General features: G+C 39.0%; 2 protein-coding genes across 5 annotated transcripts in view; both read right to left on the reverse strand.

Moving 5' to 3' along the window:
• Lmpt (four and a half LIM domains protein limpet) overlaps positions 1–18,843 on the reverse strand; it is a 68,841-nt gene that overhangs the window by 35,638 nt on the left and 14,360 nt on the right. For 3 of the 4 annotated variants that reach the window (XM_089259291.1, XM_089259289.1, XM_018100858.3), the window contains exon 3: positions 7,097–7,182. In XM_089259291.1, the coding sequence (XP_089115417.1) occupies positions 7,097–7,182 (86 nt within the window). Of the gene's footprint in view, positions 1–4,517; positions 5,079–7,096; positions 7,183–18,843 lie in introns of those variants that run through there. The other variant, XM_018100857.3, reaches the window with a different exon arrangement.
• The window catches only part of LOC108651291 (uncharacterized), a 2,092-nt gene continuing 192 nt past the window's right edge, over positions 16,944–18,843 (reverse strand). Inside the window, exon 1 of the mRNA XM_018100870.3 lies at positions 16,944–18,843. This exon is cut by the window's right edge and continues 192 nt beyond it. Coding sequence (XP_017956359.1) covers positions 17,077–18,606 — 1,530 coding nt within the window. The 5' untranslated portion in view covers positions 18,607–18,843 and the 3' untranslated portion in view covers positions 16,944–17,076.

Raw genomic sequence — 18,843 nt, forward strand, 5'->3', positions numbered from 1 at the left:
CGGTTTTATAAGGGGAATACCTACAATATATATTTTATTATACACATATATTTTAATGGCTTTAAGATACCCTCTGCGAATCTAAAGAGTGTTTCAATTATTATTATTATTATTATTTTTATATTTTATAGCAGCAATTATTTATAGGATATCTAAATAACTTCTTACTGCTTCTTAGCATTAATATTTATAGTTTATAGATAGATAAGTCTTTGTATGAATATAAATAGAAATTCAAACTTTTCTGAGTTCTCATCTATCAATATATTACAGGTCAACTGCTAGTCGAGCGCACTCAACGAACTAATCTCTGTCTCGCTTCTTCATTAATGCAACGCATGCTGCACACACGTGTGAGAATTGGCTAATGAGTCAACAGGTTGTCCGCTTGGCTGCCCCAAAGTGGAGTCGCACGAATTTCGAGTGGAGCCGCAGCTGCAGTTTTTCGGAAGGCGGGCGCCCAGTGGGCGGGACTAATTAATGGGCAGCTCGCACTGCATTTATTACACAAATGTAGCTCAGGGATCTGGCAGCGGGCAGCGGGCGGACAAACGGCTAGCATGGCCGGCAGCATGTGGAGAAAGACGGCCAAGGTCAGCGTCATAGTCAGAGTCAGAGTCAACTAGAGTCGCCCAACTGTGGCAGCCACATTTATCAAAGTGCCTTGGCTTTGATTGCCGCAAGCAACAAATTACACGTATTTATAAACAAAGCGGCAAGGCGGCTACAAAGTATCCAATAGACCAATTGAAATGCCTTACTTCTCATTTAACTAGCGCTGAGAACGGGGGCATGGGAGGGAGCGGAAGGGGCAGCTGCAAGAGTGGGGGCCCAAACATTGTCAGCGGCTATACGAAATCCATAAAGACAACACAAATGGCCCGTAAAAATATTATGATGCCATTGAATGTGGCACGAGTTGCTACTGAGAGTATGTGCAACAATGTGGTTGAACGGCTGAGTGAATACCCTGTAAAAGTTGTGGAGAATAAGAAATGAAAAATAGAAAAGAGAGGAGAGTGAATAGAAAAGGGAAAAGATATGATTGAAAAGAGAGAATAATACAGAAGAGAGCAGAGAGAAGAAGAGGATATGAGGGAACAGGAGAGAAGTTAAAGACGAACTATTAGAGATCAAAAGAGAGAACAGAGAATAGTTCTATATAGAGTAGAGAATAGAAATGCATGAAAAGACAAGAAACTGTACAATAAAATACCCTGTCTATAAACTTTTATAGGGTATTTATGCTGCGTGTTGCCTTTAGCTCATCGCATTCTTTTTGTTCTTCTTCAGCTCACTTTGCCGGCACTTTGTTCGATTTGTATATTTGCACTACAAACAGACAAATGGACCGGACGGCGCAGGGCGGCGGGGGCGTGCCAGTTGGGTGGCTCAATGGGCAATTGGTCATTGGCCAAGAGTTTTTCATTCATGCCGTACGCGCCCAAAAGTCAACAGACCCTCAAGAGTCTCTCAGCAACTGTGATGGACAGCGCACGCATACCTATATAGACATATGCATATATACATATAAATATATATATATATGTATATATCTGACGGCCATTTTCGCTGTGACGCCAGCAAAAAGAGATCCGAATCCCTTGGCCGGATCAGCAAAGAGTAAGACAGACGATTCATTGCTTGATTTCTTTCTTTTTACGCTTCGCTCATAATTTATGAGATTTTGTTTTAATGCAAACAAAAATGATTAATTGGCTTCCAATTGGAAAAAAAAGCGGCCATCAGGGCAGTCAAATGTATCGGCTCGTCGCATATAAAGCGGCAGTTATCAAGCAGTCGTAGGTGTACTCAAGATTGATGACATCCCCTTCGGCACCGTCCTCCCTTCGCGCTTAATTAGAGGTCTCGCAAATTGCATGCACTATTGAGTCTGTACCTGGACCAAGTAGGTGCCGCAAGGTGGCAGCTGCCACTGTGCCAACTATCCATCAACTTGATAAGCAGCGCCATTAAAAGTATCTATATGTGTGTGTATATCTACCTATATCAGGTAATCTTATGCATGTACGTATTCAGATTCGATTACGAAATGCAAAACGTGACTTCGTCAACACGGCTGATTAATTGTCGAAGCGAGAGGGGAGACAGAGAGAGAGAGAGGAGAGTGAGAGCTAGAGCGAGAGCGAGAGGGACAGCTAAATGCCGGAAAAAGTTGGCACTGCATAGCGAAAAAAAAAAATTGATATCGCTTGACACAATGGCCAAGTAAAAAGTGATGATACCAAGTGGTAATAAATATAGCGAGCAAACGCGGATATGGAATGATTTAAAATGTAATTTTTTTTGAGTCGGATTAAATCTTGCCTTACTTTAAAAATGGAGTAAACAATTAGGTGCATCATAACACGGATTTATTGGATTCAAGAGATTAATGTATATAATTATATATATACTTCTGATAAACATGATCATTATCAATCATAATCAATCTCATATTTATAATTGTTATATACAAGAAATAAGTATTATCATTTAAGATTTTAAACCAAGTTTCCCTGATGCTTTAAACGAGAAAGAATTCCCAGAATCCATGCAGAGTATTTAATTGTTAAATAAATTGTTAACTGGAGAAAACAAAAACAAGTCAATTTAAGCAAAAATAAGTAATGCAGATGTTAAATAAATTGTGCTACATTACGCCTTATAAATAGCCCAACTAGCAATAGATTTTCCTTTTGTTTTATTTTTAAATATAATTCCACAAGAAATGTAAATAAAAACGAAATTCTATTTATTTTCTGGAACTTTTCAGTTTGATGGAACCTTGGACTTGACTTGCTCTATAAATCGACCAACTATAGATAATATGGGCAGATACAGACAGACAGTACGAACATAGATATCCAAATATATGTGTGTATGTATTTTAGCCAACGGCGAACTGTGTTTATTACAAAAGCTATCTATCAATAGATCTTACGGACCATAAATACCGCTACACAAGCAGCACAAACATTTCTTTTAATGTGTGTGAACCTTTGGAAGCTCGAATGTGGGTTCATTCGGGTCTGTTTATTTACCTGTCCGCCTATGATACATGTGCCTGTCATTTGCTGCTTTTAATTACATCTGTGTGGCATATAGAGATAGACGTACTTGTGGATACATTAAAATAAATGTATTTGTAAGATACATCTATTTTTTTTTTTTGGAACTGCCCTTGCCTACCAACCATTAAGGCCATTACATTAGATAATGTACGGCGTGAATCCTCTGAAAGGTGGCTCATGTTGTTGTTTCTCTGATATTTCCCCACACTCGTATTTATTTTTATATATTTCTCAGACTTGATTTGAGGAAAACATCAGATGAACAGACACGAACATGTTTTCTTTTTAGTATTTGCGTTTATTCCAAGTAAAATATCATTTGTTCAAATATTTCTTTGGTAAATCGTCGATGTGTTTGGTTTTTACGGGTTCTAATTCACGCCTGGCCATTAGATTGGTACACGAGATGGGCGTACTAATTGAGTTTAATGGGGGTCATGTCTTCAAGCCATGCGATTTATTTGACATGCGTCAGCTGCACGCGTTTGCCAACACTAGCAAAAACCGAGAGATTCTTTCCCAACATCCTTGAAACTTCAATATGAATACGTAGCATCGAAAGAAAACTCGATTGAGTGCGAATTGATGCAAAACATACGAACTTGAAATCAGCAAATCAAAGAAACACATATTTTCCATCTTCGTCGATTTTATCTCTCATTTATTTCAACGACTGCCAAAAAAATAAAAAAAATCGAAAACGAAAACCAAAAAGATTGATGATCAATTAAAATACTTTTTCGATTTACCAGCCAGAATTCATTTCGCTCATAATTATCGTAACAATAATTCATAAATTGCGCCCGTGGCGGTTTATACGCTGCCCCATTAGCCCTAGTTCGATTAGTGCTTGGAAACGTGAAAACATGCACAAATTATCGCTAAACGATCTTGAGAATTATTTTTACAGTTCTACAGCGAACAACAATTTGTCCCAGAACTAATCTATAAGATTTTCAGTTGTTTTTTTTTTGTTTAATGATTTCTGCCCACAATTAAACTAATACGATGAATATTGTGTGGGAATGTATATCAGGTTTTCATATATATATTTTTTTGGCAATTTTCTTAATTTTCAACAAGTTTTTAATAGGTCATATTTTCTACCGTGAAAATCTTTAAGCAATAAATTATCTAGACTTAATAACTAATAAACTGAGCACAGGAAACCATTTGCCATCTATAGTTTAACGACCTATAGACTTAATTTTCAAAGTATCTTTTATCCTAAAATATTTTAGCAAATGAGATTTCTAGCTAACTTTTTAAGCGTACCCATTACAGTTTATATTCTTATTAATTACCTAACCTCAAATTGCTCAAAAGTATTTATTATATTTTTAGCGTTTTTTTTTTTTTTTTTTTTTAAATATTCAAGCTAAATTTAAAATCTCTCTGTCTCCCTCTTACCTCTGTAGCTATAAAATATCGCTTAGCACTCACCGCTCATTGAACTGTTTGTCATCAGTGCCGCCAGATGGCGTCACGTTTAACGTCAGTCCGACAGACTTTTTGCGTCTGATTGCCATGTGACGTTCGCGTGTGGGAAACTTTGGCTGTTTCTTGACCAACACTGGCTGCACCTCGAAGACATCACGCGACGCGCAGTTTTGCATTTTCAGCTGCATCTTACATAAAGTTCAGTTGTTGTTGAGAGAGCACGCGGCGACAACTGAGCTGCCAAGTTTAAAATGTAAACAAAGACAACAGTTGACAGCTATCTATAGCGGTCATATTTAATGCGTGTCACAGATACCGATAAGCAAAGCGCACTCAAACACACACACACACGCACGCACATGTAGCGTTTCTCTCAGCAAACAGCGAAAGAGAGTGTGCATAAGTAAACTGCAATAAGCTGCCGCTCTCAGTCGAACGCGCGCTCTTGCTCTCTGTCTTTCGCTCTCTCTTGCTCTCTTTTCGTTAAGTTGAGTTTTAATGTTATGCAGCTGCTGCTCATTAACTAACGAAATTCGCCGCTTGATCGCGTGGGCAACGCACAAGTGCTGCAGAGCAACTAAAAAACGAAATGCGAAAAGCTAAGCCTGGAATTGAGCGTGAGTCCAACGTGAAGACGTAGGCAGAAGCAGCAGCAAGAGCATCGCAACGAAACTAAACACGAAGCTCCGTTAAACAACGTCGGCTGCATAAAATATAAAGCTTAATAGGCCAAGTATAAGCACGAAGTCGATTGTCGCTCACTCAGTCTGTCAGTCTGCCAGTCTGTCACTCAGTCAGTCAGTTAGTCAATGTCAGTTCATTGCTCAAGCCCTGAGTGAACGAAAAAAAAAAATTGCAAACGCTGCCTTTTTAACAGCTTGAACTTCGGCTGAACCTCAACAGCTGAGCGCAATTACAACATTTCAATGGAAGCTCAAGCTTTTTATTGGCGCAATCGCCATCAATTTAGAACCGAAGCTTCCACTGTGTGTGCGTGTGTGTGTCTGTGTGTGTGTGTGAGAGAGAGCACAGAGCGTAGACAACAAATAAAGCAAGTCAAGGTCTTCGCAAGCACTTTAATTACCGTTGCAGCAACTGAAGAGCCGACCAATGGCTGGCGCCAAGTGCGAACAAGCGTCGGGCTGAGTGGATAGAAATGATCGCACGCAGCGTTCTATCATGTTACGCCCCATGAATAACATGTGCAAAAAAATGAAATGAAATTGGAACTGTCATGCTGAGCTCTTTTTCTGGACTGTGGAGATTTATGCGCCAGAGTTGAACTATTTATAGAGCTGTTGACGTTATAAATGGGTATTTTAAACAAATTAATAATAATCAAATTATAAAAAAGATTTTAAATACATATATTATACATACATACGTATTTCTACAATAACGTAGAGGATTATGCATATACGACTGCTCTGTATACATACGTACATATATATTTTTCAATTATAATTTATGCCCAACGTTTTTTGCCATTAAAGTCAAACAGAATGCTATAAAAACCAAATAGAATAAAACCAAACAACAACAGAATTATAGCAAAACACACACACACGCACACACACACACACATGTACTCACACATGAAAGAATTGTAACAAAAACATTCATACGCCCCGCACATCAAGCAGAAGTTGCGATATTTCGACTCTCTCCCTCTCTCTCTCTCTTTCTCTCTTCCGATTGGCTTTCGGCCAGTGCTCGAAATGAAATTGCAAACCTAAAACCGCAGTTAGACAAAAAGCCAGACACAGCCGACAGACAGACAAACTAATTTTACAAATTAATAGCACAATTTGGATTCGAATTTGCGGTCGCGCTGACCGTTAAGTGCATTTCCCAATTGGCAACACGCGCTCCGATTCGCATTTCCAATTGAAATTCCAATTTGCATTTGCCGCATGAATCATAATCATTTACGCACCTCAATTAAAAGCCGCTCAATTGGTAAATTAACTCTTTTAATTTAATAATCATTTTTATTGAAGCTTTTAAATTGCTATTTGGCCAAAAAGCGGTTAAAATAATTTGTTATGATTTAATTTAATGGCTTGTTTTTGCTGAACAAGTATTGCCACAGCTTTTCTGTTTTTTTTTTTTTTTTTGGCAAACGCAGCTGATATAGGGGCGGAAGGCGTGGCCATTATTGTTGTTGACAGCTGAATAAATGTTTATTTTGCTATTGAAAAGCCGATTTTTTTGGGTCAATTTTGAAAATAGACAAAATGAGTGATGTGTACAGCGCCATCTAGCGTTTGTCTGCACGGGCAAGCGCACCAAAAGCTTTTGCTTAGCTTTTACAGTGCTGCTCAAAATATTGTGCCATGTTGATTTTAAGTACTGTGTTTAACGATGTTGAAATTTAAATTCTTAATAGATAGTAAGCCCTAATAAACGTAAATTTAGTATATAAATACATATTTCAAATAAGTTTAGCCCTTATTTAAAATATATTATAGGTTTTTGCTGACAATTTCTTTGAAATATTGATTTTGAGCTCTATAAATACATAATTTGATACATATAGGTTTTATCGCCTCTATAATTAACTTTTAAGTACTATAACTCACCTCCAGTCGTGCGCCGCAAAACCGGGGCATTCTGTCTTGCATTGCTCGCAGCGAACACCGTCATCCACCTCTCGAATTATGACACCCTGCAAAAAAGTAAATTTTTAATTGGACAATTATTGAATTATTAAAAATGCAGCACGAGTACAAACCTAGATAGAAATCATATTAGATAATTGCGTGTGTCCTAGATAAAAGTGCTACTTAAGAGCATTCAATTAGATAATCGGGCATTCTGAACCACGGATGGATGATATGGCCTATGGAATCACATAAGGAGAATTAAAAGTACTTTATATTTATATATTACAGTACTTTTAATTTACTTTTCATTTTCCTTACGTGGATCCATAAGTCATAACCCATAAATATACGTACATACATATGTATATATAAGGGAACCAGGTAAATTCCAAATTAAAAGAGTTTACCTATAATAATACCCTAGACAAATTGAAATGTTAGGTAGTAGAGGTTGTCAAATAAGACAATTTATTTAAAAATAAAATGACACTGACTGTGTTATACCCTATAAAATGCTAAGAGAAAGCATTTAGAACTCTTATATTATTTAGCTATGCACACTCTTTAATCAGCTAGTACAGGGTATTTAAATTGGTTAACTCTAGGCTACTCTTGACTCTTGACAAACGGCTTATCACACCCCTTCCACTGTCCATTACAGGGTATTCGAACAGCAAAATGCAATTTATGAATTACACAACAGAAATACGTATTTTACTCATTTGCGCCATTCGACTTGGCTTCCAGAAATGGGGCGTGGCAGGGCCTTTGCGCTAAAAGCCAAAAAATTTGAATTCTGCAAAAAAAAAATAAAACATTCGCCCAGAGAGGTCAAAACTCAGCGGCAAATGTTTTGGCTGCTGCTGCTGTTGTTGTTGTTGTTGTTGTTGTTGTTGTTGTTGTTGTTGTTGTTGTTGTTGTTGTTGTTGTTGTTGTTGTTGTTGTTGTGGTGCAGAGGCGACACTTGTTCCAAAATTACGCTCAAATATATGTGGAACAACAGAAAGCCAACAACAACAACAACTTGGCACGTTTCCATTCCAATTCTGGCCATGTTTACAGTTATGTGTGTGTGTGTGTGTGTGTCTGTCTGTTGTCTTTGTGTGTGTGTGTTTGACTGCAGCTTAAAAAGAAATCCACTAAAAATATTCCTAACGAGCCTAACCAACTGCACAATGCACGTTCAATTCATGCAACAATCGATATGCAGAGACATATGCCACGCCCCAAATGGGCGCTGCATTGGGTAGAAAAGGTAAACTTTAGCAGGGCCTTAGCTAGGCAAATCTAGTCTAGGCAGACCCAACAGGAGTGATATCACACACGATAAGTACATGACAGCAGCTGTGCCAGTTATCGATAAACGATAACTTTGAAAATCTGCTAAAAGGAATGCCATTTAATTAAGTATTAATGGCCAACAAAAAATCTATTCATAAGACAAGCAAAATGGGTCTTCAGAGCTTCTATAGACGAGGGCAGTTGACTACAAACTAATCTACCCCATTTCACGCTCGCTTGGGGCATTAAAATTGTGCAGGCATTTCATTTGCCAATTCGCTTTTTTTTTCATTCTTTATTGCAGCTGCAACAACTTGACTTTTGCCTGCATTAATATGTAAAGGATATCGAGTGCTTAGTCCTTTGTCGCTCGGCTCAGCCACAACAAACGAAAATCGATGCTGACCCAGTTCGTGGGGCAACCCTCAGCTGTCTGGCGACAACTCTGGCTGGCGGATGTGCGGAGCATTAAGTTGCAAGCGAGCGCAAATATTTGACGGGCACTTAAGAGGCGCCACAGCTGAGCTGCCCCGCCCACTGTAAGCTGTAAGCGAATCCCCTTCAGATTAATGATCTGACAATTAAATATATCTATAATGCATATTAAGGCAAAGGCAAACAGCTGCCGCTGCTGCTGCTGCCACATGAGGGGAAAGCTGCTGCTCATATTGTGGAAAAGTATCTGAGAGCTGTAAGCGAAAAAAAGTATCTCAAAGTTGGGCGAATATGCAAATACCTTGGCCGCAAATTAATGAACTGACATTTGACAAATTTGGCTGCGAGATACGGGCTGGCCATAAAGGGAAGACCCCAAATGTATTAATGGCGAAATAATGATAATTTTGGCAATATTTGTTAATCAAACAAGAGATCAGATTTCAGCACAAATTGAAGGGAAACAAGTAAGAAAACTCTAGTCGAGAGTGCTCGACTAGATACTACCCTGAACCAAACTAATAGAAAAGCACATTTAGTATGGTTCAAATTTCAATTTCGATGTATTTCAAAATATAAATTAAATAGAAAACTCATTTAATTAAATAAATGAAAATTTTGAAACAATTAAAAAAGATAATTCCGACACGCTCCGGGTTTGAGCCCGAGACCTTGTGATCAAGCGCCGCGCTTTCTACCTTGACGCCACCCTTCTGTTCTAATTTTCAATGTCAAAACTGAAATAGATTCACTGCTACAGCGCCATCTACCAAATCTAAGTCAAACTAACTGCTGATGTGACTTTAAGAATGTGCAAGAACAACCAAACTAATAAAAATGTTAAAATTTCAATTTCGATTTTTGAAAAAATAGAAGAGAAATTTAATCACAAATATATAAAAATTTTGAAGCAATTTAAAGAAAACTACAATACGCCCAGCAGGATTTGAACCGGGGACTTCGCGATCGAGCGCCGCGCCCTCTACCATGACGCCACTCCTCTGTTGTTATTCGCAATGTCAAAACTGAAATAGATTCACTGATGCAACGCCATCTAGCAGAACTAAACGAAACTAACTGCTGATGTGATTCTAAGAATGTGCTAGAAGATATTTGAATGTATGTGTGCACACGTATTGGAAAACTGCTGTTGCTACAGCACGTGCGTTTGTTAATTGGCCAAACATTTTGTTATTTTTTAACGTCGATTGACTAAACCGAATTTAATGAAACTTTCAGCATATGATCTACATATTCTATTGAATATTTGAATATGGCATTTAAAAAAAACATGTCAAATCATTCACAATTAGCTATACTAGAATCTGACCTTCACTGGAGATTCTGGTGAATTTGGAGCCGGTATCCAAAATATAACAAAAACCGAAATTGTATAAAATGCATTGGAATATACTTTTAAAATTTGGAGACTATAGCTCTAAAAATGTAGGAGTTATAAATTTATAACCTATTGCGCTTGGGTTGCGCTGCAGTGTTGGCAATATTAGGAGAACTTATTTGTTGAATAATTTAATTTCTAGACGTACGATCGTAATGAAACTTACAGAACGTAATCATGATGTTTAAATGTATGTGTATACCGAAGCACAAGTCTCTAGTATTTGATATACGACTTTTACAAAGATGAGGGTGAGGGGGTGGATTTAGGGGTGGGGGGTAAATTTTAACAAAAACCGAAATTGTATAAAATTCATCTTAGTATACATTTTAAATTTGGAGACTCTAGCTTGAAAGATGTAGGAGATATAATGTTTAAACTGATCTTCGATAAGGTTTTTTATCGATAAAAAAGTATCGGAATGAGTTATCGTTTTTTAGTGAAAAACTCGATATGCGCGCTGTTTTTACGGGCATTTTAAAAAAAAGTTGAAGTCTCTAGCTCTTATATCTTCTGAAATCGACGCGTTCAAACATACGGACGGACGGACGGACGGACGGACGGACGGACGGACGGACGGACGGACGGACGGACAGACAGACGGACAGGGCTAAATCGACTCAGCTCGTCGCCCTGATCAAGAATATATATACTTTGTGGGGTCTGCCACGCCTCCTTCTGCCTGTTACATACATTTTAACAAAACCATTATACCCTGATTTCCCATTTTCAATGGGTTCAGGGTATAAAAATAGAGGCCTAACAAGAGCTCTGCCTGTGATTTTTGTGAATTACAGGGTATTTAAAGGTACAGCCAATAGTCTTTGGTTAACATAAGAAACACAAGACAAAGTCTAATTGAGCATAAACAAATTCTAAACAAATTATTCTTATTAAAACATATTTTAAAAGTCAAAGAGAAGAGAAGATAGGCCAAATGTTTGGCAAGGAATACCCCTAATGCATACTAAGCAACTAAAACTAGCTTAAAGATTAGAGAAACTTGAGTGTTTGCGGTGCAAGAATATTTTTCCTAATTAAAAAATCCATATAATATATCAAAAATGTCCTTAAGTAAGCCACAAATCATAGGGAATGCCGCTAATGTTATATATAGCAGCAAGAAAATAGTTTAATTGACTTAATGTCAAGTATTTCTAACTGTAAGATATTAAGCAAATGCGCATGGTACATTTGCTGAGCACAAAAGTCACATGGAATACCACTAATGTTATCGATAGACAAGAAATGTCACAATAAAGACTTATAAAATGGATATTTTGAAAAAAGAATATGAAATACATTAAACAAAAATGTTTATATATATATCTTCTACTATTTATGCATGTGAATAGCAAATATGACTGAGGGAATACCCTTAATGCTATTGTTAAAAAAAGACAAAACTAATAGCGACTGCTGCTGTTGTCCACTATAAATAACAAAATAACCAAAATACACTTGCCTAATTCATAAATTCAGCTGTAATACCCCTAATGCTGTCGACTTGAAGCCAAGGGGATTCCACGCCAATTGACGTCGCAAATCTGAACATTTGACATTGGAAGGCAGCTCATGACAAAGCGAAATATCTCTCAAAATGAAACATGAAGAATTCTAATTGATCTGCAGAGCTCCACTGAATGACATCATCAATCTAAATTCAAAGGCGAAATAGAGAAAAACAAAGGCAAACATCAAGCCTATTTCGAATGTAAAACAGTTACCAAATAAATGCTGGAAAACATGGAGAGGTGTCAAATGTAAGTCGTAGACGTGATATTTATATTTGAGTCCAACTCTAGTGAGCACTGAGAACTGGAACTAGTTCGGCCCACACGCACAGTGGGTCACGCCCGCGCACTTGAGCCGCCAAAGTTCTGGGCTAACAAATTTTCGAATACGATTTGTTACTGGGCAAGCGGCTCAGTCAACTTTAAGCCAGCATTTAGAAACTATGACGCGATGCAAGTGTTTGACTGTGCTAACAAAATAAATAATAAAAACAGAAATTTATATATAGACAGTGTGTGAGAGACCGTAGGTCGACAACAACAACAACAGCAACAGCAACAACAACAAGTTATAAACAAAACCGGCTCCAAGTTACTCGGAAAACAATCTACGTACGTACATATATGAGCCACATATCGTCAAAAAGCTGGCAGAACAACAAAATCAACAACAGAACCCGCAAGTGTTTGCTTATTGCAAAATACATAGCAATAATAAAATAAAAGAGACAGCAAGAGAAAGAGACCAAGAGAGAGAGAGAGAGAGAGAGAGAGAGAGAGAGAGGGGGGGGGGGGGGGGGGAAGAGACAAAGCAAGAGCGCTTACTTCAAGTACAAAGTTAACAATTTACAGAGGAGCCGAATTTCGTAGAAATTCGTTGATTTGTTTTGACTCTACCCTGGCAAGCGTTGGGTGGAGAAGGCATACATAGCAGAGAGAGAGAGGGAGAGAGAGAGAGAGAGAGAGAGAGAGAGAGAGAGAGAGAGAGAGAGAGGAAGAGAGAGAGAGAGGAAGAAAGAGAGAGAGAGAGTGAGGGAGCGAGAGAGTGAGTGAGTTGGAGAGAACTCTTTAGATAGCTCTAGAAGGTTATAGGACAAGGATAAGCAACAACTTTAGTTAGAATAGATGAAAAGTTGAAACTTATACATAAATAGACCCATATGAGCTCTACATAACACTTTAGATTTAATAAATAATTAATAAGCTGCATTTTTGATCTTCGATAAATATCGATATCGATCCACTTTTGATATAAACCCTCCTTTGTTTATAAAGATCTACCAACAAAAATATCAATTACTCCCCAGATAGAGATCTCGACACATATTAAACCAGGTAAAACTATATACACTTCCAAATTACATCAACTCCATTTACAGGGTACAGCCTAGTCCATCAGTCTCCGCAATAACCGTTTCTTCGACAAAGTTCATCAAATTTTTGGCATTAATTAACACGATTTCGTCTGGTGGCTGATGATTTTTACGACTACTTAACCTGTTTGCCGAACAACACGCAATGGGCCAACTCATCCACTCGCCCATATAGATGGATAGCTGGGCAGATGCCAAGCGAGGTTACGACGACTCCAAAGTTGAGCAAAGTTTGCATTACATTTGTTTCTTCACAGTCTAGTTAGGATTTGCAGCACAGCGCTAATGCGTTAGGCCTAACTGAATATATACAAATGGTAGCAAACTTGGGTATCTACTTAACTGGTTCAAGATCAGACGCTGTAGATCTTTGACTAAGTTTAGTTGTTGCCTCCATTTGAGCTGTGTTTCGCTTGTTGTTTTGGTTGCTGTTGCCATGTTTCCACCAGCTGGCGACTTCTATGGCCTAAGCTCAATGCGAATGCGTCTAAATTGCCAGCGACCCCGTTGTGAGCACATTAGAAAGTGTATTTGGTATTTAGATGGATATATTTAGATGTATTTAGATGTATATATATATATATATAGTCGAAACTCAAATTTTGGGCTGATGCGACTAGAGCAACGATTTGCTAATTAGTTTGCTTAAAACGAGAGAGAAAGAGAGAGAGGGAGAGAGGCAGGGGGTAGAGGCAATGATCGTAAGGAATGCTATCATTATAGCCCCAAGAACTGCATCATCTTCATTATTGTCTGTCTTAAATTGTTTATCATCATTAGCAGTATGTGTTTCAATATAATTATCATTTTTATTACGATTATCATAATCGACACTGTTATGATCGTCATTAGCATTGCCATAATCATTAGCATTCTAATTTGTCGTCATATAAATATTTATTAATATTGTCATTGTTAATTGTCATTCTCATTAATATAAAGCATCAGCATAATAATTGACATTAGCATTTGTTCTCATATTGTTCTCATATTGTTCTCATTATCATTACGATTCTTCTTTTCAATGTGCAATTATCAGATTGTCATTGGCATTCTCTTTATTATTTCAAACCTATATACAATATATAATCTAATAATATCTAATAATACCCAAACGTTTCCGCTTTCAGATCAACATCTTGAGCTTCTATTCTGAAAGATCTTCAGTCTTGGACTTCAAGCTGCTATTGTCTAAGTAGACTTGAGTAGTTTGATTTTTTAAAGATGCATTGAAGTTTTCTTGGCTAAATTTGAGCGACACGTCAAGAGTTTCAGCAACGAAGGTGTCTCATAAAAAACATAAACGAATGTGGGTTTACGAAATATCCAACCGAATCTGACCGCAAACAAAGAGACTAATGCATTTATAATTATTCCACAAAAGGCTGCGGTTCAATTACCTTTCAGTTTTGAGCCACATGAAGAGCGCTACTTCCGAGAATTAAGTGTAATGCAATTGAGCAACGGGAATGCCCCTAACATTGCAAAAAAAAAAAAACTAGAGATCTAGTATAACAAACACATTTGCTTGAAAAAGTTTAGAGCTGAACACAAAAACAAACTAGTTAGTCTAGGGAATACCGCTAATAATAAACACATTTAGGGAATGCCTTCAATGTAGCTGCTTGTAAATGAGCGCATTGATTATGCATTCACTGAATAGCTTTTAATGAACGATCGATCAAGTCAGCTTATAAGTCGAACGAGCAAGCAGCAATATGATATATATACTATATATACATATATACTACAATCGTATCTATGATTCATTTGGCTCTAATAAATACACATATTTGGCTCAAATCATTTATGCCCTCATCCATATGTATATAGATACATATATCCGTATTTCGTTTGATTTAACATCTCAAAAAGGCGCACAAACAAATCAACTGTTGACGTCATCTCGCACGTCTGTCTATATAGACATATATGCTCAGTCTATAGTATATGCCGTTACGCGTAGAGCTCTGTCAAGCCAAATAGGGCTCGCACAATAAGCGCATCTGCTTTCTAACCAACCCCCACAGAATATGGTCAGGCAGTCAAATTGAGTCGAATGCTCGTCACGTAACGCTCATCCATTGTCATGCACAGTTAGTCAGCCGAGAGACCCAATAACTCCCCGACACTTGCGACGCGTCGCTCAATATTGACCAAAAATTTTTACATTGTTTGCACTAAAACTAACAAGAATATTCAAAGCTTAAGAATTGCGCAGCACAGAAAATATGAATGAAATAGTTGAAGAGCTTTAAAAGATATTAAGGTAAGGGAGATAAATATTATAAAATAAAATAAATATATAAAAAATAAAATATAATAAATAAAAAATAAAAAATAAAATATAATAAACTTATAATAAATAAAAAATAATAATAATAATTTCAAGGTAAGGGATATAAATAAATACTGCAACAAATAAAACAAAATAAATAATATAAAAATATATTTAAAAAAAAAATAAAATAAAATATAATAAAAAAAAAATAAATAAATAAAATAAAATATAGGAAAATTATAATGAATAAACAAAAAAAAAAAATATTTTCGAGGTAAGGGATATAAATAAATACTGCAACAAATAAAATAAAATAAATAATATAATACAAATATAATAAATAAAATATAATAAATAAAAAAATATATAATAAAAATATAATAAATACAAAAATTAATAAAAAATAATAAATATAAATGAGTGGAAAATTAAATAGAAAAAGAGTATTTGGTATTTAAATATAATATAAAATTTTTGAAAGGAAATATATTTAAAATATAAATTTACAAATAATACCACAATTGGTATATAGCACTCTGCACCACTTGAACTCTTATTGTTTTTGAGATACCAGTAAAAAATAATCTTGACACTTTATAGTACGAACGTCTACAGGTGTATATGTTCGGAATTTCAAGCCTTTAGCTCTCATTACTACTCTTCTCAGTTTCGTGAATCATTATAAACATTATAAAAATTCCGTAATATTATAGTTGGAAACTCAACAGGAAATATTAAACTGAAATTCGTTTGGCAAATATTGATCAACAAAATATTATAATAATAATAATAATAATAATAATAGTAAAGTCATAGTATGCGAAATATTCAAAGGTTTTTTATGAAGGCGAGAGCATAAAGGTAGCCATAATTAATGACCAAATAAAAGTGCGCAAATGAATTCGATTTCATGTGAATGTACATATATATAAATATATATATAGGTGTATATATAAGTGACTCTGAATAAATGTGAATTTTGTGTATGCGTTTCACTTGTTTCTTTGCGCTAATGGCTTTGCAACTACACTAGCAGATAGTTACATATACATACATATACATACATATATAATCTATCTATATACACATCTCACTGAAGGAAACTAGACAGCAATGTTGCCGTGGGTCAAACAGATTTTGAAGCCCGAAATAAATGATAATTAACAATTTACACAACACACTTTATATTTGTTTTCCTTCGCTCTATACCTCTGTTCCCCAATCTATCTCTCTCTCTCTCTCTCTCTCTCTCTCTCTACATGGTTTACCTATTTCGCGTGCTTCTTAACTTGATCTATACAATAAATAATGAAATTGACTAGGCAAAGAGATTTGGGACACTTTGGAGATGAATCACTTGTTGGCACAATTAATATGGAAAATAAATAAAATTCGCCTGGAGCTGACGCAAATCGAGCTGATCCCCATGCTCTGGAGTTGAAAGAGTTTCTATAGTGTGACTACACTCAGCGAAAATTCGTGTCTTCCTTTAAGCACATCACAGCTTGAGAACTTCAGCTAAAACTTTTCCTCTTTGCTATTTTTCATAAATTAAAATTCCTTTATTAGTTATTTATTATTATAGATTTATATACATATATTTTTAGTTTATTTTTTTGTCTCGTTTCGTGTTTCGTGTCACGCGCCCAGCTCTAGCCGTAGCTGCTCGCGATCTAACGCCATGGAATCTTGATTGGCGAGCGATTGCGCTGCCTGGCGTGGGCGACCCGTGGCATTGGCTGCGGCTGCGGCTGCTGCTTAGATTTCTGCTGCTGCTGCTGCTGCTGCTCGCGACGCCCCCAATTGCTGGTTGGGACGCCCCCAGAACTCTGCCGCGAGCTGGACAAGGGTCGCGCCGAGACGGGCGCAGGTGCATTGTAGTGGCCGCCAAAGTAGGTGGGCGTGGGCGTGGCCGTGGGCTGCGGCCGGCTGCTGCTCGGCTTGCTGCCGTAGAGCTGTACGCGGGTGGGTGCACGGCCGCGGGCGGGCGCCGGCGACAGTTTGCCCGGCTCGCTGCCAATGTGCACCAGGGTCTGATAACGTCCGCCGCGCTGCTGCTGCGACGCCGACGGCGACTGTTGCTGCCGTTGCCGTTGCTGCTGTTGCTGCTGCCTGGCCTGGCTGCTCGCCAGCAGGCGCTGTGCATAGTACTCCGTGGTGGGCATCGGCTTGGCCACGCCCACCGGCACCAGCCGGCCCGGCGAGTGGGGCAATATGGAGTTCTTGATCTCGATGCGTATGGCGGAGGAAGGCGGCGTGGGCGTGGGCGATGGCGACATGCGGCGCAGCATGGGCTGGGCCACACGGAACGTCTCGTTGCGCTTGACGGGCGAGCGGGTGGCGGAGCGCGAGGGTCGATCGCGCAGCGGGGAGCGCGATTGCGGCCGATAGTTATCGTTGTCGAAGACCAGAAAATCGGGACGATTCTCCTTGGAGGCGCTGCGCTGACTGCTCGAAGGGGGCCGCGGCTCGGGCGGCGGCACCTCGACGAACCAGGCGGGATTGTGGGGCTGCTGCTGCTGCTGCTGCAGCAGTCGCTCGCGAAACGATTTGCGGAAACTGTTCAGTGTGACCGTTTTGTATTTGTCGCGCTCCTCCTCCTCCAGCAGATCGTCGTTCGAGTGGCTCTTCAGCTGCTCCAGCTGCTCGCGCAGATGCGTCGGCGTTTTGCTCTTGCGATAGGTGCCCGAATCGAAGCTGCCGCTGGAGCTGGACCCCAGGCTCGGCTGCCGCTGCATGCCGTCGGCCGGCGAGCCAGCGGCCTGCCTGCCAGCCTTGCCCTGCTGCTCGTAGAGGAAATTGAACGGATCGGCATGGGCATCGTAGTCGAGCATGCGATCGCCGTCGTTGCGCCACTTGTAGTAGGTGTTTGTGGCGGTGTCGCTCGGGTGGTGCTCGTAGCTGGCCGCCTCCTCGGGCGAGGGCTGCTTCTTGCGTTTGGTGAACGTGCTGAATTTGCTAAACACCTTCGATTTCTTGGACTTCTTCTCCAGGGTGCTGCTGTTCGACTGCTGCTGCTCCTCGTCGGAGGCGTTCAGTATGAAGGTGTCGCCGCGCTGCAGCGTCGAGCTGGTCGTCGAGCCACGCCGTGAGCTGATCACGCTCGCCGGCCGCGAGCCGCAGCTGCGCACGGGCGTCGTGTCGCGCGACGAACTCTTGCGGGACGAGGCCAGCGAGGAGCGGATGTTGCGAAAAAATGACATTGCACACGAGCCGAAAAGCGGGACGGGGCGGGGCGGGGCAGAGCGGGGCGTAGCGCGATTTAAAGCCCGCGCAAAGTTCAAGTGCAAAGAGACGAAGTGAAGCGCGTAACGGGTCTCTGTCTGGGGTCTGGTCTGTCTCAGCCAACTGCCGCGGAGCAACTGGCTGAGTCGGCTCAGCTATTATGCGGATCACTAGAATTTCAGCGGCAATCGGCTCGCTCAGACTTCGTGCTCAGT

This window comes from Drosophila navojoa, chromosome 4 (assembly GCF_054131105.1).
Source record: "Drosophila navojoa isolate 15081-1374.11 chromosome 4, UAZ_NAV_1.0, whole genome shotgun sequence".
In the NCBI taxonomy this organism is placed as follows: domain Eukaryota; kingdom Metazoa; phylum Arthropoda; class Insecta; order Diptera; family Drosophilidae; genus Drosophila; species Drosophila navojoa.